The sequence below is a fragment of the Rhineura floridana genome, chromosome 4 (assembly GCF_030035675.1).
Source record: "Rhineura floridana isolate rRhiFlo1 chromosome 4, rRhiFlo1.hap2, whole genome shotgun sequence".
Classification (NCBI taxonomy): domain Eukaryota; kingdom Metazoa; phylum Chordata; class Lepidosauria; order Squamata; family Rhineuridae; genus Rhineura; species Rhineura floridana.
Genome location: NC_084483.1, coordinates 166,686,600 through 166,708,984, shown reverse-complemented (window position 1 = coordinate 166,708,984; position 22,385 = coordinate 166,686,600). Strand labels below are relative to the sequence as shown.

The following is a 22,385-nucleotide window of genomic DNA, read 5'->3' as shown; positions in this document are numbered from 1 at the left end:
GTTCCTGCTCTTTGGCCACTGAGTACTTCTTTAAACTATCATATTCCCTAGTGTTCCTTTCTCCTTCATTCTGGGGCTTACAGCATCTCCTGTTCATCACTCTAGGAAGCTTCTTTACAGACTTCTCTTTGTTAGCTGCATCTTGCCTAATTTCTCTGCCCCTTTCCTCATTCCCTTCCTTCAGCTTCTTTACCTCACAGCTCCATGTTTCTGTGCTTCTGTTTATGTTAGGACCTCTTCCAAGTTGCTGGCATGCCCCTCTGTGGGCTTTAAGTCCTGCCAAATTTGCATCTTCCCCTTCTGGTACAAAACCTGGAGTGAAAACTGCTTTGTTGCATGCGCAATTGAATGTTCTTTGTCACCATATCACCCTTAGTGGTGTCACTGTCACAAATCCTTGTTTTATTGCAGAACAAATCAAGAAGCTGGAACATGATTCCTATTCCCTACAGACAGCAAAATCTCAGCTAGAAAGTGAATGCAAAACTCTGCAACAGAAAGTGGAGATTCTCAATGAGCTCTATCAGCAGAAGGAAATGGCACTTCAAAAGTAAGTACTGGGCTTTTTAAAGGGGGCGGGACCAGGCATGGTATAAGCTAACATTCTCCAGTCTGGTACCCTCCAGATGTTTTAGACTATCTCCCATCAGCCCCAGCCAGCATGGCCAATGATCAGGGATTATAGGAGCTATAGCCCAACAACGGTTGGAGGAAACCAGCTTGGTGAAGGCTGATGTAAACTATAAGATCATTGTGCTCTTTTTTTCTGTTGTGTTTATGCCCAATTTTGATATAATTGTATTCAAATTACTCATCTCTGGGATTACAGTTTAGTCTGGTATCTGTGTCTCGGCCAAGCCCAACCCTGTTTAGCAATAGGACTGCAATGAGTGCCTTTTTAAGGTGCTTGATGGTTTCCAAAAAGTCTCCATCCAGACACAAGTAATAACTATTGTCATTAAAGAGTGCTATTCTCAAAACACACTGAGCATAACAATAGACATTTGGAGCATTTTTATAAACAAAATATATTATTTTCTTCTGCACTTTGTGAGATTTGCCTCTGGCATTCTGATATTGTTCCAGTATGCCAAGCAACTTTAGGTTAATCAATATTTGCTTTGCTGTTCCTGCTGAATAGTTCCTGTTGGTATTTGTGGGGGTGGAAAATTATCGTCCTTTCTTTGGTGTTATACCTTCAAATAGCAAATGTATTTATTCAAGTAACAACTCCCAGAACAATGATTTGAGATTACTTCTTCTTTTTCTTCTTCTTCTGGTTTATTTCTATCCCGCCTTTTGGCCAAAAAGCCCTCAAGGCGGTTTACAAAAAATAAGCACAAATATAGAAATACATACCAATAAAAACAGTACAATTTACAAAAATTAAATAACAAGGTAATAACATTATTAAAAAGCAACAGTAACAACTTTCAATGAAAATACAATACTTTCCTAATAAATTCCTAACAATTAGACAATGTCTGCTAGTTCTTGCATCAATATGTTGACATCAAAACATAATACCACTGAGGTGTCCTGCTGGTACTGCATCTTCCAGTCCTAATACAGGAAAAGGACTACTTCTTAGTTGAGAAACAATTTGTCTGCTACAAATTTATTTTGCAACATCCTAAATATTTGTCATAGGATAATATGATACCAGTGTTCTTCTAGAGCAGGGGTGGGGAACCTTTTTGGCTCCATGGGCTGGATCCTTATCAGGATCTGCCTTGTAGGCCAAATTTGACAAGTGGGCAGGGCTGTCCACCCGTCTCACATGATATCATTATGAAGTCACATGATGACAGGTAGACAGGGCACCCATCTTTGAGAATCCCTTGGAAAAGCCTCTTCCACGTCTTCCCCCGCAGTTTAAATCTCTGGTCATAGAGAATGAAAAGAGAAATTGTTTACTATTTATTATTTTATTTATATCCCACCCTTCCTTCCAGCAGGAGCCCAGGGCGGCATATTTGCAGTAGCTTCTACATGTAAGCTGCTTCAAAGGGCACTTTTGCATAGGGGTTTAAATTTCAGCTAAGCTGGTGTGTGGGGATTAAATTCTCCTGCTTTGGCTGTGTGATCTTGTTCCCTGCTGGGAACAGGATCATGCAGCCAAGACAGGATTAAACCATGTCCTCCTGTCCATCAGGTGATGTCACTAGTAACATTGATGGCTGGCCGTAGTTTGGGGGAAATGGCCTCAAGAGCCATACCAGGCCCCCTGGAGGGAGCTATGATGGGTCTGGAGACCAGAGGTTCCTTACATCTGTTCTAGAGCTATATGTTTATGACATTATGATGGTGAAACTGCTGGTATTCCATCCTTAAAACATTTACATAATGGTACACAAAGCTTTGAGATAATACTTTTAAAGAACACAAATTGTGACATTAAATATATATCAGTGTGAGCTCAGTGTTTTAATGTTCAGATATTCCATTGCTGAAATGTAATCTGTTTCAAACCGAAGAATATAAGAGAGGATATTGCAGTTCTTGAAAATCTGCCACTTTAAATGTTTTTGGTAAAGTAGAACAAACCAGAAGGGATTTATCTGAAAATGCAGTATTAAGCAGTCATATAATAATTGTGTAGGAATCTATCCTTGATCTAGTATAGAAATAATTCCTTCAGATGTTTTGGCAAATACAGATTATTTCCTGGAAACAGGTAACTTTAATTTTCAGTGCATTAGGCAGGTCTCTATAAGGATACTTTGGGAAGGCACAAGTGGAACAGTATTTCCTAATATATTTGGTTGCTCTTAAAACTAAACATTTTCATGTGTAATTTGTGTTATATTTCAAAATTATTTCCAGTGAAGTCTGCTAACTAATAATGAATGCTAACAACGATAATTAAATAAGCAAAATCTTAACCTCTCCTAGGAATGATTAAATAAAACTACAAGGCCAGTTATTCAGTAAAATATCATTGGGCCAACAGTAAACTACAATGCAAAGTACAAAAACCTACACAAATGGTATATGAAGTCTGTCTGACATCACAGGGTTTTTTAAACGTGAAGAAACCTATTGTGCCAGTAACGTACATACAGCATAATTATAACAGCTTCAGAATAATAATGCGGCAATCATGAGCTGTGAATTACTAGTTAGAAGAGCAATAAATCTCACATGTTGCAGCCGTACCACATGGTGTCTGAGCATCCTATGCACAATTTTGGGAGAGGGCTGATGAAGAGTACCTCAGAGCCTGCTTCAGCTGGATTTTCCCCTCCTCTTTCCATTTGCCACCAATGAATGGAGCAGGTCCGCAGTTTGGGGGGTATGCCTGGATCCATTATTGTCACTGGAGACTCAGCTGGCCTCAGTAACTAGGAGTACCTTTTTTCAGCTATGGGTGGATCACCAGCCACGGTCCCTTTTGGACAGAGATGACTTCGCCATAGTGATCCACTTCCAGATTGGATTATTGCAATGCACTCTGTGTGGGGCTGCCCTTGGAGATGACTTGGAAACTTCAACTGGTTCAAAATGCAGTGGCCAGATCACTGTTCCATTTAGATCTCACATCACCCTTTTTAAAACAGCTGCATTGTTTACCAGTTTGTTGCCAGGCCTAATTTAAGATGCTCATGTTAGTGTTTAAAACCCAACACAACTTAGGCCCCAAATTTCTGCCTCCTTCCCTACAGACCATCTTGGGTGTTGAGGTCAGCAGAGGGGGCTCTCGTAGTTCCATCACCCTCTGAAGCTGGGGGTGGTGGTTGCCTGGAAGAAGGCATTTTCTGTTGCAGACCCTAAGTTGTGGAACTCTCTCCCCACAGGGGTGTATCTGGCAACTTCACTGGATAGTTTCAGATGAATGCTGAAGATGCACCTCTTTACTGTGGCCTTTGACATCTGAGACATATATTGACAGAAAGTTAACTATCTTTTCTGTTAGGAAGTTGACATTAGAAGAGTATGAGCGTCAAGAGAAAGAACAGAAGCTCTCTGCTGCAGATGAAAAAGCAATCCTGGCTGTTGAAGAAGTGAAAGTTTACAAGTAATTAGAACCATAGATTAATATAATGTCTTGTATTTTTAGACAGTGAGCAGAATTAATGTATCAACTTCTTTGACAGACAGAGAATTCAGGAAATGGAAGAAGAACTGCAAAAAACAGAGCGATCTTACAAGAATCAGGTATGATACTATCCCAAGAGATCATTCTGAAATAGTATATGTGAGATATAAGCTAATGTGCAGACTTAAATAAACTTTTCTTTTTTCCTTCCTTAATGCTTTAAGATTGCCAGCCATGAGAAGAAGGCCCATGACAACTGGGTAAGGATTTTATTGCAGCATGTTAAAATAATTTGTAGTATGTTGTTTAGTGTGAATTCTTTTTATATACTTGAGCAGGAAAGTTACTGCTTTTGGCCAAGCAGCAGCAATTGGCTTTTAGTTTTGAATGTGTATGTTCCTAGCAGAACCTGACTTGCACTATTTGTTCTCTTACAGCTCATAGCACGTTCTGCGGAAAGGGCATTAGTCGAAGAAAAAAGGGAAAATGCCAACTTGAGGCACAAGTAAGTATGTTCTCTGCAAGTGACTGCAAAAGATAGTTGGCTTCATTAATAAACAATATTGAGACATGCACAACTGTAGTGTTCTTTATGAAAGTATTGCCTCTTTATAAGGCAGATTCCCTCAGCACTGTTTGGCACAAGCATTATGGTACTTTGAGATTAACTTTCTAATTTTTTTTCTTACTAGGTTAATGGAGATGGATCAGAAAATAGCTGCACTTCAGAGACCACTAATTGTGAAACCAACTGCAGGCCGACCAGACCATCAGGTCCCCCCTCGCAGAGGTAAATGTTTTGCTCACCTATTGCTATGGATTTGAAATATCAATTCAGTTCAGTTTATTATTCAGTCACAGACCCAATACGAGGTCTAACCTTTTTAAAGAGGAAATAGACATTTTACACCAGTGACCATGCATTATTCCTGCTTCATTACAGGTCCGTTAAGTCGAGATGGTTCTTTTGGGCCTTCACCTGTGAGTGGTGGAGCTCCTTCCCCACCACTGATGATGGAACCCCTTGGGCGGCCCCTTTCTGCCAATCCAAGGGAGGTTTCAAGAGGTGAACATAGTAAGAAATCAATCCCCCTTTTCCCTCCATAGGTTATTTTGCAACAAGAAGCCTTTTTTTATTATTATTTAACAGTTCTAAAGTTTTAGGCACTTCATAAGCTTTTTTTAAAAAAATCTAACTTTCCTCCTTTGGTTTAAGAATGAAAAAAGTGAAAATAACAAAGCAATTCTGAATCAGCCAGAATGACCACTGTGTTTAAAGCCATTGGGTTACAACTTTTTCTATCCTATTGATTTCAAAGGGAAAATCAAACACAGTAATTTTGGCTGGTATATCCTCATAATTTGTAAATGGATGATCCTTAATGTCACAATACTACTCTGCTTCTGGCACCTTATTTATTTATTTCATTCTGCCCTTTCTCTAAGGAGTTCAGAATGGTATGCTTGGTTTTCTTCCCCATCTCCCGTAATATCCTCTCAAACCTGGGAGGTAGTTCAGGTTGAAAATTACTGGCTGCTTACTGAGCTTCATGCCTGAATATTTGAAAGCAGGTCTCCCAGGTCTAGTCCAACATAGAAACCGCTGTACATTAGGACTAAGGGTTTGTATTCAACCAGCACTTACTCAAAGTAGACCCAGTGACATCAGTGATCTAAGTTAGTTATGTCTATTTACGTCGGTGGGTCTACTGTAAGTAGGACTAGCATTGAATACCGCTCTAGTGGGGAAGGGAGTTGTTATGTGCCTTCAAGTCGATTATGACTTATGGCGACCCTATGAATCAGCAGCCTCCAATTGCATCTGTTATAAACCACTCTGTTCAGATTTTGTAAGTTCAGGTCTGTGGCTTCCTTTATGGAATCAATCTCCTCTTTTTCTACTCCCTTCTGTTTTTCCCAGCATTATTTTCTTTTCTAGTGATGGTCCCAATCTCCAAACCAGAAATAGGGAATGTGTGGTCCTCCAGATGTTGTTGGACTACAGCTCCCATTATCTCTGACCATTGGCCATGGTGGCTGAAGCTGATGGGAGTTGTAGTCCAGCAACATCTGGAGGGCCACAGATTACCCATCATTGCCCTAAACAGTGCTGTAGAAATAGCTGCTTACCACACTTTGTATTTCAATCTCCTTCAGTTGCTGCTATGGTTGATGGCCCTCCATTTCCAAGAAGACATTCTGAGCTATCTGGAAGAATGTCTGCTCCAGGTGAGACCAGAGACTGTAGCTATACCAACCACAGGTCAACTGAAAAAGTATACAATTCTTCCAGAAACAGTAGTAAAATATTTATTTATTTATTTATTGCACTTGTATACCGCCCCATAGCCGAAGCTCTTTGGGCGGTTTACAGCAATCAAAAACATTAAAACAAATATACAATTTAAAACACAAATTTTAAAAACAATTTAAAACACAATTTTAAAATTTAAAACAATATAAAAACAATTTGCCTGGGAGAAGAGGAAAGTCTTGACCTGGCGCCGAAATGATAACAGTGTTGGCGCCAGGCGCACCTCGTCAAAGAGACCATTCCATAATTTGGGGGCCACCACTGAGAAGGCCCTCTCCCTTGTTGCCACCCTCCGAGCTTCCCTTGGAGTAGGCACCCGGAGGCCTTTGATGTTGAACATACTGTACAGGTGGGTTCGTATCAGGAGAGGCGTTCCATCAGGTATTGTGGTCCCAAGCCGTGTAAGGCTTTATAGGTCAAAACCAGCACCTTGAATCGAGCTCAGAAACATACAGGCAGCCAATGCAGGCGGGCCAGAATCGGTTTTATATGTTCAGACCATCTGGTCCCTGTTACCAATCTGGCCACTGCATTTTGCACTAGCTGCAGTTTCCAAACTGTCTTCAAAGGCAGCCCCACGTAGAGCGCATTGCAGTAATCTAATTTGGAGGTTACCAGAGCATGGACAACTGAAGCCAGGGTATCTCTGTCCAGATAGGGACATAGTTGGGCCACCAACCGAAGTCGGTAGAAGGCACTCCGTGCCACCGAGGCTACCTGAGCCTCAAGTGACAGATGATTCTAGGAGAACCCCCAAACTACAAACCTGCTCCTTCAGGGGGAGTGCAACCCCATCCAGAACAGGTTGGACATCCACCATCCTGTCAGAAGAACCACCCACTAGCAGCATCTCAGTCTTGTCTGGATTGAGCCTCAGTTTATTAGCCCTCATCCCGTGCATTGTCGCAGCCAGGCACTGGTTCAGCACATTGACAGCCTCACCTGAAGAAGATGAAAAAGAGAAATAGAGCTGCGTGTCATCAGCATCAGCATACTGATGGCAGTGCACTCCAAAGCTCCGGATGACCGCACCCAACGGTTTCATGTGGATGTTGAACAGCATGTGGGACAGAACTGACCCCTGCAGAACCCCATACTGGAGAGTCCAGGGTGCCAAGCAATGTTCCCCAAGCACCACCTTCTGGAGGCAACCTGCCAAGTAGGAGCGGAACCACCGCCATACAGTCCCTCCCACTCCCCACTCAGCTAGTCTCCCCAGAAGGATACCATGGTCGATGTTATCGAAAGCCGCTGAGAGATCAAGGAGAATCAACAGAGTCACACTCCCCCGTCTCTCTCCCGACAAAGGTCATCATACAGGGCGACCAAGGCTGTTTCCGTGCCAAAACCAGGCCTGAAACCCAACTGAAATGGATCCAGATAATCGGTCTCATCCAAGAGTGTCTGGAGCTGGCCTCCCACCACTCGTTCCAGGACCTTGCCCAGGAATGAAACATTTGCTACCGGCCTATAGTTATTAAGATTTTCTGGGTCCAGGGAGGGTCTCTTCAGGAGTGGTCTCACTACTGCCTCTTTCAGGCAGCCAGGGACCACCCCCTCTCGCAGAGAGTCATTAATCACTTCCCTGGCCCAGCCGGCTGTTCCATCTCTGCTAGCTTTTATTAGCCAGGAAGGGCAAGGATCCAGCACAGATTGCACGAACCTGTCCAAGCACCTTGTCAACGTCCTCCAGCTGTACCAACTGAAGCTCATCCAAGAAATTGGGACAAGGCTGTGCCCTGGATACCTCACTTGATTCACCTGCTATATAACACTGGAGTCTTAAGTCCTGGCGGATGATAAAGATTTTATCCTGGAAGTGCCTAGCAAATTCATTACAGCGGGCCTCAGATGGTTTTAACATGTCCCTGGGGCCAGAGTGTAATAGCCCCCGGACAATTCTGAAGAGCTCCGCTGGGCAGCAGATTGATGATTTGATAGTGGCAGCCAAATATTGTTTTTCTGCTGCCCTCAGTGCCCCTAAATACAGCTTACCATAGGCACTTACCAGTGTATAATTGCATCCACTAGGAGTTCGTCTCCATCTGCACTCAAGCCATCTCCTATATTGTTTCATCGCTCTCAACTCTGGGGTATACCATGGAGCCATACGAGCTCTACACAGGAGTGGGCGCTCAGGAGCAATCATGTCAACTGCCCAGGTCATTTCTGCATTCCACAGTTCAACCAGGGTTTCAACAGGAGTCCTATCAGCCAGAAAACTCCCCAGAGCCCTTTGGAAACCATCCGGATCCATTAGTTTCTGGGGGCAGACCAACTTAATAGGTACCCCACCCTTGCAGAGGGGAAAAGCCGCTGTAAGTCTAAACTTCAGCAAGCAGTGATCTGTCCATGACAGAGGGACTGATGTAAGGCCCCCCACATTCAGATCACCAACTCCATGTCCAGTTGCAAAAAACAAATCTAGAGTATGCCCTGCTACATGTGTTGGGCCAATGGCACATTGGGACAGTCCCATGGTTGTCATGGAGACCATGAAATCCTGAGCTGCCCCGGATAAGGTGGCCTCGGCATGGATGTTGACATCCCCCAGAACCAATAGTCTGGGGGATCTCAACAGTACACCCGAGACCACCTCCATCAGCTCAGCTAGGGAGTCTGTTGGGCAGCGGGGTGGGCGGTACACCAACAGAATTCCCAGTCTGTCCTACTGACCCAACATAAGGTGCAAACACTCCAGACCAGTAGTCACATGGACAGGGTGCCTGCAGAGGAAGATGGAGCTTCTATAGGCCACAGCAACCCCCCCTCCCCAACCTTCAGGTCTACCCTGATGCTGGACCAGGTACCCTGGCAGACATAGCTGGGAGAGACTGACTCCCCCCTGCTCACCCACCCAGGTCTCGGTTATACATGCCAGATTGGCTGCCTCATCCACAATTAAATTGTGAATGAGGGAGATCTTATTATGCATCGATCTGGCATTTAGCAGCTGCATCCGGAGGCCTGAGAGCTGGCTGATAGGGCGACCAACAAACCTACGGGTGTGGGGAGGACCCGAACAAGGCACCGTCATTAACTGCTGTCTCTCTCCTCTTTCCAGACCTTGGCCCTGCTGTAGCATCCCTAATCAACTGTGGGCCAAGAACATCCTCTCCTTCTTCTACAGTACTGGATGGAATGGTAAGCCGGGGCAGTGAGTTTTTTCTCTGCTGCTGAGATGACACTCTGGGCAGAATCTTGCTTTATTACCCTATTTAACGTGTTGTATCATCTCTTATGTATCATGTTCTATTTTGTCTATCATCTCACTGTCTTTATGTTGCTGGGGGACAAATTAAGCAAAACCCTCCCAAAGAGCATGAAGCTCCCTGTGTTTCTACTGTCCCACCTTCATCTGCCGAAGCAACTGCAGTGAGTACCAAGAGGCTGGGCATGGTTCTTTTGCTTCTTCCTGGTTTGATTAAGAGGATAAATGAGGAGCATGATGCTTCATGTCTCAGCACGACAAAATAAATACTGCAAAAGCTCATTTTAGGCTACAACCCTTTCAGGCTTCTTGACTTGCCATGGTTGCATGCATTGTTGGGGCAGCTAACATTGTGTAACATTGTATTTGGAAAAACTAAATGCTGAACAACATAACTGAGTTATCCTGTCAATTTCTGATGTGATAGTTTTTTATAGCTTAGGCTTTTTTAACCTCTTGGGTACTTTCTGGATTTCTCTGTGTTGAAGTTTTTATCTGTTTGGAGGTTGTTTGGGTTTGCTGACATTTTAAAGAAGTACAGATGGAAGATTGTTTTACGTGGCTAAACACTCACAGTTGAAAGACCAGTTTTGATGTTGGAAGCCAGAGTATTCAGGAAAAGGAAAATCTATAGCAGGGTGGGGAAAATCTATAGCAGGGTGGGGCAGTATTCCCTTGTGGAGTTACATACCAGTGGTGGGTGGAGCAGTGGATGCGATTCTTAGCTTTGCATAGCAGGCTCTATTCCAGCTGAACAAAATTTGGAGGTGACTACACCAGAGACCCTACAAGGCAAAGGCATTATCACAGTTCAAGGACACATTTGAACCTGACAAAAGAACTCTAGGAGGGTGTGGAACAGGTAAATGAGGAAGGAATGTGGTCCAAGGGTCAAATAAAGAGAGTTGCACTTGGCCCCCTGACCTGAGGTTCCTCACCCCTGCTCTGTAGTATGCCATGAAACTGAGTTGGAAAGCCCTAATGCTACCCAATGTTACATCCCAAATAACGTTTTGGTCAGAAGATCAATATTATGTTTCACTGGTGTTATAATAGGCTAACCTTGTTTTCTTACACAGGTTAGCATAGGTTCTAAAGGCCCACCACCTTTCCCAGGGGCCCCTATAATGACAGCACCCGCAACTGGACCTTTGCCACCTCCAGTTCGATTTGGACCTCCACCCCGGCCACCCTATGGACCACTGCCTCTTCCTCTCGGTTGGTTTGTTTTACATTGTGCTAAAAATTTTCATGTTTAATTTTATTATAAATTCCAGAGTCTTTCTCACATCCTGTTGCAAAACAGAGGATGTTCTCAAGATGCACATTAAAGAGTATCGAGTTTGAGGGGTTTTGGTTTTTGTGCCTCATGGAAAATTTGTAAGGGCAGAGCAATGTTAGAAATACCAGTGACAGCTGTAAACTTATTTGAGTATTTAATTTGAATATTATCTTAATAAATCTGGTGATTCCAGTGACAGCCAAGCACAGTAATAGCTAAGGAGAATGGGACAAAGTGATAGAGGCCATGAAAAATACAGATGGTTCATCATTTGAGCAGTGGAACCTTTTATTACCTGTTCACACGTTATCTGCAGGCGTAAAGGCTACAAATCCTCTTTTTTAAATAATCATTGGAAAACTTGAGATTCCTTGCCTGTTTGATTTTTGCCAAAGTTCAGGAGGAGATGTATAGATTGCTTGTGTGTGCTTCCTGCTAAAGTGATGGTGAAGTAAAACTTGACTGTACTTTTCCTTCCAGCACGTGGAGCTCCTCCACCACCTGTACTAAGGGACTATCCACCTGGTCCTCCATTTGGAATGAGAGACTTTCCATCTGGCCCACTACCGCCTCCTGAGCAGAGAGGTTATCTCCGTGGACCGCCTCCTTTCCGGCCTCCACACGTAAGAGAATATCCTCCAGGACCTCCACGGCTACCTTCAGAAGGATTAAGGGACTATCCCCCTCCTTCTGTCAGAGACTTGCCACCTTCAGGATCTGAAAACTACCAAGGGGGTCCTTCCTGTCCCCCATCCCCAGCTAGCTCACGGGACTCAGCACATCATCCTGAACAGAAACCATGACTTTGGATTTGTGGACTGATCTCTATCACGTTTCATGTGGTGAGGATTTCAGTGGCTTCAGAACCAACTTAGTTTCCTCCTTCAGACTTGGGTTTCTATGTAGAATTTTTTTTTTGCAGAAATAACTTCTTTAGCAATGTGCATTTCAATAATCGTTAAATGATGACTTGTTCATCCACTTGGGATGCCAAGTATAACTTTTCTGCGATGAACCTGAAGCCTGCTTCTACAGCTGTGGCTGACTTGCAGCTCTCGACGTGCAATATACGAAAGTACCTGTGTGGTTAGTTTTTAATTAATGTAGCCTATGTAACAAGTTGGTGAATGATTTCAATATAATTTGAACATTTCCTGTGGAAATACCTTCAGTAAGAAATGCTACCCCTTTACATATAGCCTACAGTGACTGTAGACAAGTGGTTTACGTAAGGATTCTAATGCAAATCTTTTTAAAATATCTGGTATGAAAGACCAGAAGCAAACTACACTGTACTAGAAGGACAAATCTACTAATAAAGTGAGCAAGATCTTTTTTTTTGCTACATTTAGAATAATGCATTTTGTACGAAGCAAAGTAATTTTACTTTTTGGCAATGGAAACTAGTAGTTGTGAGTAGGCTTCAGATTAAATGACTTTGGAGCAAACTGTTTTTCTTACAGCAACTGAAACAGTGACATGCCCCCATCATGCACACACACAAATGCAATTTAGAGCTTTTGCTGCCCAAGAAAATGCAGGTAGTAATGAGATAATTTCTCAAGTCAAGATACAGATAGTAGTACTTTATTTATTTTATATCCTACCCTTCCTCCCGAAGGAGCCTAGGATGGCATGAAGAAACCAAACCAAAGCTTGTCTGGAGACTGAAAAGCAAGTTTACTAGTTGCAAACTCAAAGGTGTAGTTTGAAATGGTGCCATTTTACATTAAATCATTAACAATTATTTTAAAACAGCACATTGGGTTGGATCTGAAAGGGACGTGAGTTGGTGTGGTTTTTTCCCAAGTCCTTCCTGTTCCCCAACCAGCTTGCTTCATTGTAGAGCCATCATACCCCACCAAACAGCATGGGCTGTGGAGCTACAATAGGGAAAGGGGACTTGGGCAGATACAGCACTGCTGAGGAAGATCTTCTTGAGACCCTTTGGGGTAAACACATCTACTCAGAAGTAACTACAGTGAGGCTTATTACTAAATTCACTAATAGACAAAAAAACCCTTGCAGTTTAAGAACATATCTATATGTTCAGATATTTCTATCAAAGTTTAAAAAGCAGGGAAATTGGGCAGCTATAGTGAATGTACCAGGGAAGCAGGAGCCCTGACCTCCTCTCTGAGATATTGTACTGCCCTACAAATGTTTAAAAATGCAAACACCATTTGGGTTGGTCTTTCACAGTCCAACCCACTTCCTGGGTAGCTGGAAAGAATTTGGTAATGTGCCTCTGGGCATATGGTAAGTGGTGGCCACACCTGCAATCAAGATTACATCTCCAAAGATGAAGAATTACATTTTTGTATGTTTGTTGATGTTCTTTGCTTCTTTCCTGTGTTACTACTGTTTCTACAGAGAATCTAATCTGGAAAATTATATTTCCCTCGTTATTTATCCTAGAAATCTGTGTCAGATTTATTTTTATTCTCAAAGCCCTTTTATTGGTCAATGTCATTCATTTATTCATTCATTGGCGATCACTCGTGGCCGAGTAAGATTCCCTTCCAAGATAAGTTCTTTAACAGTGGGTCCATAAGTGACTGTGGAGGCCAATTCTGGATCCGCACAGCCTCCCGCAGTGAGGACACAGGTTTCCATATGGAAGATGGTCACAGTGAGGATTTGTTTGATGTGCCTTCTGCTTAGCTTGTTTGTTCCGTTCGCCCTGTATTCGGGCTTCTTCAAAGTCCACAGCACCTTTGATAATAGCCAACCTCCATTTGGGACGTTCATGGGCCAAGACTTCCCAGTTGTCGATGATGTTACATTTTTTTAGATTTGCTTTAAGAACATGTTTAAATCTCTTTTGCTGTCCACCGATGTTCCGTTTTCCATTCTTAAGTTGGGAGTAAAGTAGCTGCTTTGGAAGACGGTGATTAGGCATTCGAACAACATGGCCGGTCCAGCAAAGTTGATGTTGAAGGATCATTGTTTCAACACTGGTAGTCTTTGCTTCTTCCAAAATGCTAACATTAGTCCATCTGTCTTCCCAAGTAATTTGCAGAATTTTCCAGAGGCAGTGTTAGTGGAATCTTTAAAGAAGTTGGGAGTGGCGTTTATAAATTGTCCATGTTTCACAGGCATACAGTAAGGTCAGTAGTACAATGGCTTTGTAAGTAAGCATTTTGGTCTCCCTGCGAATATCCCAATCCTCGAACACTCTACTCTTCGTTCGGGAGAATGCGGCACTCGCAGAGCTCAGATGATGTTGAATTTTAGCATCGATGTCAGCTTTTACAGAGCGATGGCTGCCAAGATAGGGGAAGTGATCAACATTCTACAACATCACACCATTAAGCTGGATTGATGGTGCTACAGAGGGACTAGTTCGCACCTCCTGATGAAGCACTTTGGGTTGTTTGATACTAAGTGAGAAGCCAAGCTTTCCATATGCTTCTGCAAAGACATTTAGGATATTTGAAGATCTTTCTCTGAATGCACGGAGACTGTTATCGGCATATTGAAGTTCTACGACAGAGGTTGACAATACCTTTTTGCTTTCAGCCTACTGAGATTAAAAATTTTTCCATCTGTTCGATATATGATTTCCACACCAGTAGGAAGTTTCCCCTCAATAAGGTGTAGAATCATAGCAATGAAGATAGCAAATAAGATAGGAGCAATGGCGCATCCCTGTTTTACGCCTGATCTGACTCCGAAAGCCATTGTTGTCCAAAATTGTCGCTGTCATGTCATGAAGGAGTCACAAAATATTCACAAATTTATCAGGGCATCCAGTTTTCAGAAGGATGGTCCAGAGAGCGGTTCGATTCAGTGTCAAAGGCCTTAGTCAGATCAATAAACACCACATATAAAGGTCGATTCTGCTCCCGGCATTTTTCCTGAAGGTGTCGTGCAGTGAAGATCATGTTCACTGCCCCCCTGGAGGTGCGGAAACCATTTTGAGATTCGGGAAGGACATCCTCTGAGATTGGCAGGAGGCGATTTGCAAAGATCCTTGCAAGGATTTTGCGTGCGGTCATATGACAACAGCCTTTTTTGTTTTAAACTGAAGGTTATATTCTATTTCTGTTTTGGGTGCATTAACAGTTGAATCTAAAGCTGCAGTTTGATGTAAACTCAGAGTGATTACAATACGTTGCTACTTAAGCAATGAATCTAGCTGTGGGGAAAAACAAACCCTAGCCTGCCAAAGATGCACGTGTTATGCCTCAACCATTTCAGGGGAAAGGAAAAGTGGGCATAGTCAATTAAAACATAGAGCACACCTAGAAATTTGGTGATTTCACCTAGGGCAAACTAGAAATTTCATCTCCCACTGTTTTGTGCAAACTGAGATGCTCCACCTGTCCATTGGAGACTATTCTGCAGAATAGTCCATGCCATTATTCCACAATTGTTTTTGGAGCCTTTTTAGGTGTAAATTATAAGAAGTGTTGCTGTATTTCACATTCACAGAAATAGAAACAAAAGAAAATGATTTACTATAGGAAATGTCTGCAAAATTTTAAGGCAAACATATTTAAAGTGACTATCTGAACTATATTGACTATCTTAATATTGTTGCTTCCTCCCTGCTAAAACAAGATCAGCACAGTATGTTTTATTTCTGTTATTTGGGCTGATTGCAGGTGTTGCCACCACTCACCATATGCTCAGGGGCACGTTACCAAATTCTTCCAAGATACACAGGAAGTGGATTGGACTGTGAAAGACCAATCCAAATTGTGTTTGCATATTTACACATTTGTAGGGTAGTACAATATCTCAGGAAGGAGGTCAAGTCTCCTGCTCCCCTGATGTATTCACTGTAGTTGTCCAATTTCCCTATGTTTTAAAGTTTGATAGAAACATCTGTTGGCTATAGATATGTTCTTAAACTGCAAGGTTTTTTTTCCCTATTAGTGCATTTCTCTGCTTTTTTAAGCTGGGAGGTAAGAAATGGGATCCTGTGCAAGTTTGCTAAGAATGGATTGATCATTTGCATGCTTATTGAGTTCAATAGAATTTACTCCCCTGCAATCATGCTTAGGATAGGTGAAACTGACCATAGGGAGAGGAGGAGAGGGAAGGGAGGAGATTGGATGAGCAGAGGGAAAGCCCCTTTCCAAAAGGAAAACATTGTGAACAGTATTGTTTTTCAGGGTTTCCCTCACCTTTTTATTCTACAGCAGGCACATGTAGTTTCCCACCCAAATTTAAACCAAAGCTGTCACTGGCCATATCCACATCAGTCCTTTATTTTGCTTTAGACAGTCATGGGCTTCCCCCAAAGAATCCTGGGAAGTGTAGTTTGTGAAGGTGCTGAGAGTTGCTAGATGTCCTGTTCTCACAGCGCTACAATCCCCAGAAGAGGGGCTGACTGTTAAACCACTCTGGCCACTACCCTCACCATCCTTAGCTGAGAGCCGGTCCTTACGTATCAAAAGCTCCTGAGTAAATTTATAAGATAATCAGTCCTCTTATGGGTCAGTAACTTAATGCACAGCAAGGAGGCAAGTGAAAATAGAGGGTTTTTTTTAAAGGAAGTAGGGTGACGCTAAGCACCTGTAATAGGACTAAAGTAGAAATGGTAGGTTAAATGAAGGAGAAAGCGGCGAGACCTTATTTTAATCCTAGAAAGAAAACTGATTGATAGATCCAGACCAGAAACTTGCCACATGTAATTTGCAATCACAAGATGTGAGGATAGTCTTAAAAGTTTAGGCCTGTATGAATTTGTCTATCAACAGTTAGGCATGATAGCTAATATCTCCAAGATCATTGGCAATATGCCTTTATGTCTTGCTCTTGAGTGTAAAGCATTAGGCCTGCCATTGTTGGAAGCAGGATGCTGGACTAGATTGTTTGAGCCAGCAGGTTTGAGTGTTAAGATTCCTGGCTATGTAACCATCCTGTCATTAAGTGTCTGAAGAGTCAAATTGCTTTTGGGGAACGGGTGCAAAGATCTTTGGCAGATCTTCAGACAAAAGCAACTCCATGGCAGTGAACAGAAGTGATGTGACAGTGGGGAACTTTTAATACTGGAAAGTTTATAGCAAGGGCAGGAAGCCTCCAGTCTGCTGGCTTTCCCCATCCACCAACATTGTCAAGCTGTTCCTTATAGATCAGCTTAGCATTGTGTAGATGAAATATAAACTCCTTTTCTAAGCATCCAGTATGGAAGTCAAATAAGCCTCCTACTGGAGGAACAAGAGGAAAAGGCCTGAGGGAGACTTTCCTCGAGTCCTATTCCAGCCTGCTCTTCAGCTACAAACATGTAGACATAATGAGGATAGAAACTACTGCCAGTAGCTCTGAAGCTGCCTTATGGCAGCATCCAGGCTTCTTAAAATGATAGTGGCAATGCTGGAATGGTTGAGGTGTGTGAGAAAATGGATCATAGATTAATGGAGTATAGAAGAAAAGGTGTGGCCCCACCCAATTTGTTTTAGACTCTTCTCCTCCCTTTCATCCTTGGGAATGCCGCCCTCTAATTTTTAAAAAAAATGTTTCCTCCCTCTGGAAAGGGTGAAGATCTCACAAACCACTGCTATAAATAATCCAATGCTATTCAGAAGCTAGTCCTGCTCTAAGTAACGCTTCCAATGTGACCACGAGTAGAATTACAACTATCCAATGAACACATGATTTTGGCTAAATCTTAACACCACTTACCTGGGAATAATCCTCAATGAATTCAGTAGGACTTACTTCAAAGTAGACAGTTTGGATTGTGTTATGAGTCCTCAGCTGATGTTCTAGTTTAGTGATGTAAATATTAGGGGTGTGAACAGGCTCAAAGTTACCTTGCATCTGTGCTGTCTCTTATTTTAACTGCTCTTGAGCCACTTCCTATAAAAAAAACCTGTTTCCCCATTCACTATAATAGGGAATCTAAAAACAGCTAATTTTTTCTCCTGTCACTTCATATAATCAATCCACTGAGGGGAGAGAGATGCAGACTTGTAACAACCAGCACAATAGTGTATTTGTTGATACTGGCACATCTTTATTGCTGTATCAGGTCTGGCAGATGAGGTTTTCCCAACCGCCTCAGGTAGGGGCTTCCAATATGGATGTAGAAAACAAATTACAAAACTGAACTCACACAACCAGCCCAATTAAGAAAACTCACAACACACTTTGGGATACCTGTGATAAAAATATACATTCCAAAGAAAATGACTTAGGTAGTGGGGCTGGGCTGCTGATCCACTGATGTGCAGCATATGATGGTCGCACTTGACCAGCTGGGTAAAAGGAAGCCATTGTTCCTGCCTCCTGAAGGGTGAGCACTACCATAAGGCAGCTACTATGGTTTTGTGGCAAGTGGTTCAGTTCACAAAAGTCACTCTTTGTGCAGTGTTTGATGAAGGTGGAGATAAAGTGGCTTCTTGGTCAACAACTGGAGTTTCTTCCTCTTGAAGTCAGTGGGTTTTTTGTATCTGTAGTCACAAAAAGAACTGTCAGAATTCTGAGTTTAAGGATGTTTAGGACACCTATACCCCCACAGTTACTATGAAACTGTCTCAAGATGCATTAGGCATTCATATCATACTCTCCCACTATCCAGCCTATTAAAAATGTAATACTTTGACGGAGGATGAATCTAGTAGCCTTCAAGCAGCAATCTCTAATCCGGTAGAGCACCAGCAGAATGTTCTAAAACATGCAAATCACTTGTAGGATCTGACTGCACAGCATGTGTGCAAGGTCACTTACAGTTCTATAACAATTGGTCCAGATTTAATTTCATCCATCTCCATGAAGGCAAAGCACTTGGTGCTGGTGAACCTTTTCTTAGGTTTATAATGTTTAAATTCAAAGAAAATAGCTGCACCTGAAGAGGGGGAAAACAGCATCATTCCCTGATAGCAGACACCTAGGACACAGAGGGTTAAGTCTCCCAATCACCTGGTACAGTTAGGTCACATGCTGCAGAGTTGTAGCAACACAGTGCAAGTTACAATGGCAGACTACTTTATAGTTTGGCATAAAGTTGCCTGCCATTAGGCAGCACTTTTTGCCAAACGTAACAAAAAGATACTAAGCCATTCAAAACATGCTTGCCAATCTGCTATGAAGACAAGACATAAAAAAGTTTTTTCTCCCCACCCTTGATTCTGGACCTGCACAGGCTCTAAATTCAGCTTTGATCTGCTAGTCCTGTTTTTATGTGTTCTTCAGTTCTCCAAGTCACAAACCTTTGGTTAATTTTTCAATGTGTTTCTGAATCTCAATGTCCACATTAAAATGAACATATGTATCTTCCTTCCTTGAAGCAACTGGGGTGTCTTGCACAGGGGTCAGGTCTATCCCATTCAGATCTGTTGGGAGAAAGAACATGGATATGTTTTGATCAGGAGAGAAGGTTGTTGTAATTGAATACTAATCAAGGATCACTACGTTATATTTCCAGGAATGCTGGCTTTCAAAATTTAGTGAAAGGATTATTGGTTTTTCTGAACAGTCCAAAACTCGCCTTTAGATAAGATTAATACTTATATGACAATCACTTTCCAGTACAAAATCATGTACACATTACCATAGATAACTGATGTATTGCACCATTTATTAGGGGAATATCACTGTGTGTTACTTGTGGCAAAATCGACCAAGTATGTACATGTGACAACATATGTATTTAGGGTGAAATTCAGTGTTGCTGTTCTACTTAAGGAAAGCCTTTTAATCCAGCAGAGCTGTCCAAAATCATAAGAGAAAGGGAGGCAATTTTGCCTAGTCCCCCTTCTTGCTGCAGCCCACCTGAAGAGCATGAGAGACTGCAGGGGAATTGGTAAAAAAAGAATTCATCTAACAGCGACATCAAAAAACCTTTCTGTAAGCAGAATTGGATCTCACTCTTCTTTATTTATTAACTAGGGTTGAACAGCCATTCAACAACATATGTTCTGAACAGCTCACAAAATAAAAGCAGCATTAAAAAGTTTCTAGCATATACAACAAGACTGCAAACCTCAATTTAAAAAGAACTTGTTTAAAAGGACTGGATAAAAACCTTCAGCTGGCACCTAAAAGACCATGAGGATGGCTCCATTTGAACCTCTCAGGGGAGACCATTCTGTAACTGGGATGCCACTGAGAAGCCCCCCCCCAGTAGTATGCTCAAGGTACATACTAATTCCTACCTAAGAGTGATTTTGCTGTAGAAAATTTGTAATGTTAGACCTGCAGTAATAGTCCAGTGAGCCATCACCCGCTAGAAACCAGTATGCATACCATAAATTCTTCTCCACAAGGTACCTTTGAAAAAGACAATCCACCTTTTTTTATAAGTCTCGTTACTCTTCACTCAAACATCACTTGCAGATTTTTAAGAAATGCACAAAATATATTCTAAGTATTTTTTAGGAACCCTGTGTTAAGAGAAATTTTAACCAAGCAAAAAGATGCAAAGGCAGAAACAGCATTTATATTTGAACACACTTTCACCATCAGATGAAGTTAATCTAGTAGAAGTCATTCATGACTTGGCTGGATGTTAAAAGCCAGGTAAGATTCAAGTGTGCATCACATTAAAGTGAGTATTCATACCAAAGTGAAAGGAGGAGCTATGGTGTTTAAGCCTTATAAGTAGTCTCAATAATGCACAACTTTCTAACAGATGCAGGATGCCTTTCAAAAGCAGCATCTTAGGAGAACCTCCTGATTTTCCTGGAGGAAGGGCACAATACACATGTCAAATATTTCAACTCTTAACTAACACTGATTTTAGTCACAAAATCTTTGCAAGTTGAGAGGAAAAAGCTACATACTTGCTGTAAAACAATTACTGCCAAGTCTGTGCTAAGAGCAGATGAAAAGGGTCCAAGGAACAAAGCTTGACTTAATGCCTGGCCAACCCAACTGAGAGAGGAACAACTACCTTTCACACTAACTGTGATATAGGGATCAATGCACTGCCCAGCATCTTTAAGACCAATTTTCTCTATTTTGATAGTAAGCGACATCATCCCAGGTTCAGATGGCAATCTGGGTAATAATGTACCTGGCAAGAAAACAGACAAGGGTTGTTAAAGAAACAGAATTACAGCCCTTCAGCACATTCTACTCCTATTTTTAGTTTTTATTTGCATTCAGAATCTGGAAGAGTCAATCTATTGTTACTAACTGTATCCAAGGAAGGATGGGCCTCCCCGATGTCATAGGACCTTCTTGAGCCACAAATGAACAACTATTCAGCTGGGTCTGTCAACAAGTCTCAGGAATCAAAACTGTGCCTGGAGAAGGCAGGTTCCGTCTTTAAGTTCACCATATGGGTAGGCAAGGTACCAGACACCAGTTAAATCCCCTGTACGTTTGGACTGCAAGGATTAGATGTATAGCACAAGTACTTTTAATCCCTGAAATAAGCACTGAACAGATACACCCATCATGGGAAGACAAAAGAATAATCTCCATACCCAAATACCTAATTTCAACAGAGGTGGACAGACTTCAGGGGTTTGGCGTCAGCTTTGGGGCCAACTTTGTTATTGTTTTACTAAAACTCTGAGGTCCGCTAATTGGGAAGTAGCCAAGCTAGATGCAAAATGGTGGCTCAGGGCCAATTAACTACTGCACCCCATGATTATACAGTGAGATAACCTCCAAGTCACTTTAGATAAAGGATTCTAACAAAACTACAACTGGCTACCAGAGCTTCACAAAAGTCTGGTCAAAGGCAACCAGTGAATATTTTTATAGGTCAGAGTTGGGAAATAAATATCAGCATAAGGCATAATTTCCCCCCCAAAGGTTAAATGTTTAGAACTAATGCTACATCAGTCAGTGCAGATACTGCCACATTATTCATTTACAGGATCTACCCTTCAAATTACCCCCCCCAAAAAAGTAGAATTATTTCATTTGAGCTTAGTTATATTCACAAATAGGAAAAAAAAAAACCTTGTGGTTTAAGAACATACCTATAGCCAATAGATATTTCTATCATACTTTAAAAAGCAGGGAAATTGGGCAGCTATAGTGAATGCCCTCTCTGAGATATTGTCCTACAAATTTGTAAAAATGCAAACACAATTTGAGTTGGTCTTTCACACTCCAATCCACTTCCTGTGTAGCTTGGAAGAATTTGGTAACAGGTGCCTCTGACCATGGGGGAAGTGGAGGACTGGAGTGGGGAGAAGAAGAAGAGGGGGGAGGGGAAAGGCAGGTTTGATCATTTGCATGCTTATTGAGTTCAGCGGGATTTACTCCCCTGCAATCATGCTTAGGAAAGGTGAAACTGACCACGAGGGAGGAAGAGAACTGGGAGGGAGGGAGTGCTGGAGTGGGAAGGGGAGGGGGCAAGGGAATAAGGAAAGAGATGGTGAGAGGATAGGACGGGGGCAGGTTTGATCATTTGCATGATTATTGAGTTCAATGGGATTTACTTCTGTGCAATCATGCTTAGGATAGGTGAAACTGATCTGGGGGGCAGGGAGGGGGAGGGAGGGAGGGGGAGAGCAGAGGAGACTGGAGATTAAACTGAAGAAGGTGAAAGTCAGAGAATGGGGCAAGCTCAGTAATAGGATTACATGTACTCTGTGAACATGTCTGAGTTTTAATTAATTTCAAC

At 42.2% G+C, this 22,385-nt stretch overlaps 2 protein-coding genes across 13 annotated transcripts in view; one reads left to right on the top strand and one right to left on the bottom strand.

Annotated features, from left to right (window-relative positions):
* MIA3 (MIA SH3 domain ER export factor 3) overlaps positions 1-12,191 on the top strand; it is a 48,572-nt gene extending 36,381 nt beyond the window's left edge. For 2 of the 4 annotated variants that reach the window (XM_061625139.1, XM_061625136.1), the window contains exons 18-29: positions 412-550; positions 3,917-4,018; positions 4,098-4,158; positions 4,264-4,299; positions 4,477-4,544; positions 4,732-4,829; positions 4,983-5,114; positions 6,197-6,268; positions 9,418-9,497; positions 9,657-9,728; positions 10,644-10,782; positions 11,327-12,191. In XM_061625139.1, coding sequence (XP_061481123.1) covers positions 412-550; positions 3,917-4,018; positions 4,098-4,158; positions 4,264-4,299; positions 4,477-4,544; positions 4,732-4,829; positions 4,983-5,114; positions 6,197-6,268; positions 9,418-9,497; positions 9,657-9,728; positions 10,644-10,782; positions 11,327-11,649 — 1,322 coding nt within the window. In that variant the 3' untranslated portion in view covers positions 11,650-12,191. The remainder of the gene's footprint in view (positions 1-411; positions 551-3,916; positions 4,019-4,097; positions 4,159-4,263; positions 4,300-4,476; positions 4,545-4,731; positions 4,830-4,982; positions 5,115-6,196; positions 6,269-9,417; positions 9,498-9,656; positions 9,729-10,643; positions 10,783-11,326) is intronic. The other 2 variants (XM_061625137.1, XM_061625138.1) reach the window with 2 other exon arrangements.
* A 5,604-nt stretch (positions 12,192-17,795) lies between these two features.
* The window catches only part of AIDA (axin interactor, dorsalization associated), a 43,695-nt gene continuing 39,105 nt past the window's right edge, over positions 17,796-22,385 (bottom strand). For 8 of the 9 annotated variants that reach the window (XM_061625126.1, XM_061625129.1, XM_061625127.1 and 5 more), the window contains 4 exons: positions 20,694-20,816; positions 19,012-19,134; positions 18,530-18,647; positions 17,796-18,252 (listed from right to left, as the gene is read on the bottom strand). In XM_061625126.1, the coding sequence (XP_061481110.1) occupies positions 18,156-18,252; positions 18,530-18,647; positions 19,012-19,134; positions 20,694-20,816 (461 nt within the window). In that variant the 3' untranslated portion in view covers positions 17,796-18,155. The remainder of the gene's footprint in view (positions 18,253-18,529; positions 18,648-19,011; positions 19,135-20,693; positions 20,817-22,385) is intronic. The other variant, XM_061625134.1, reaches the window with a different exon arrangement.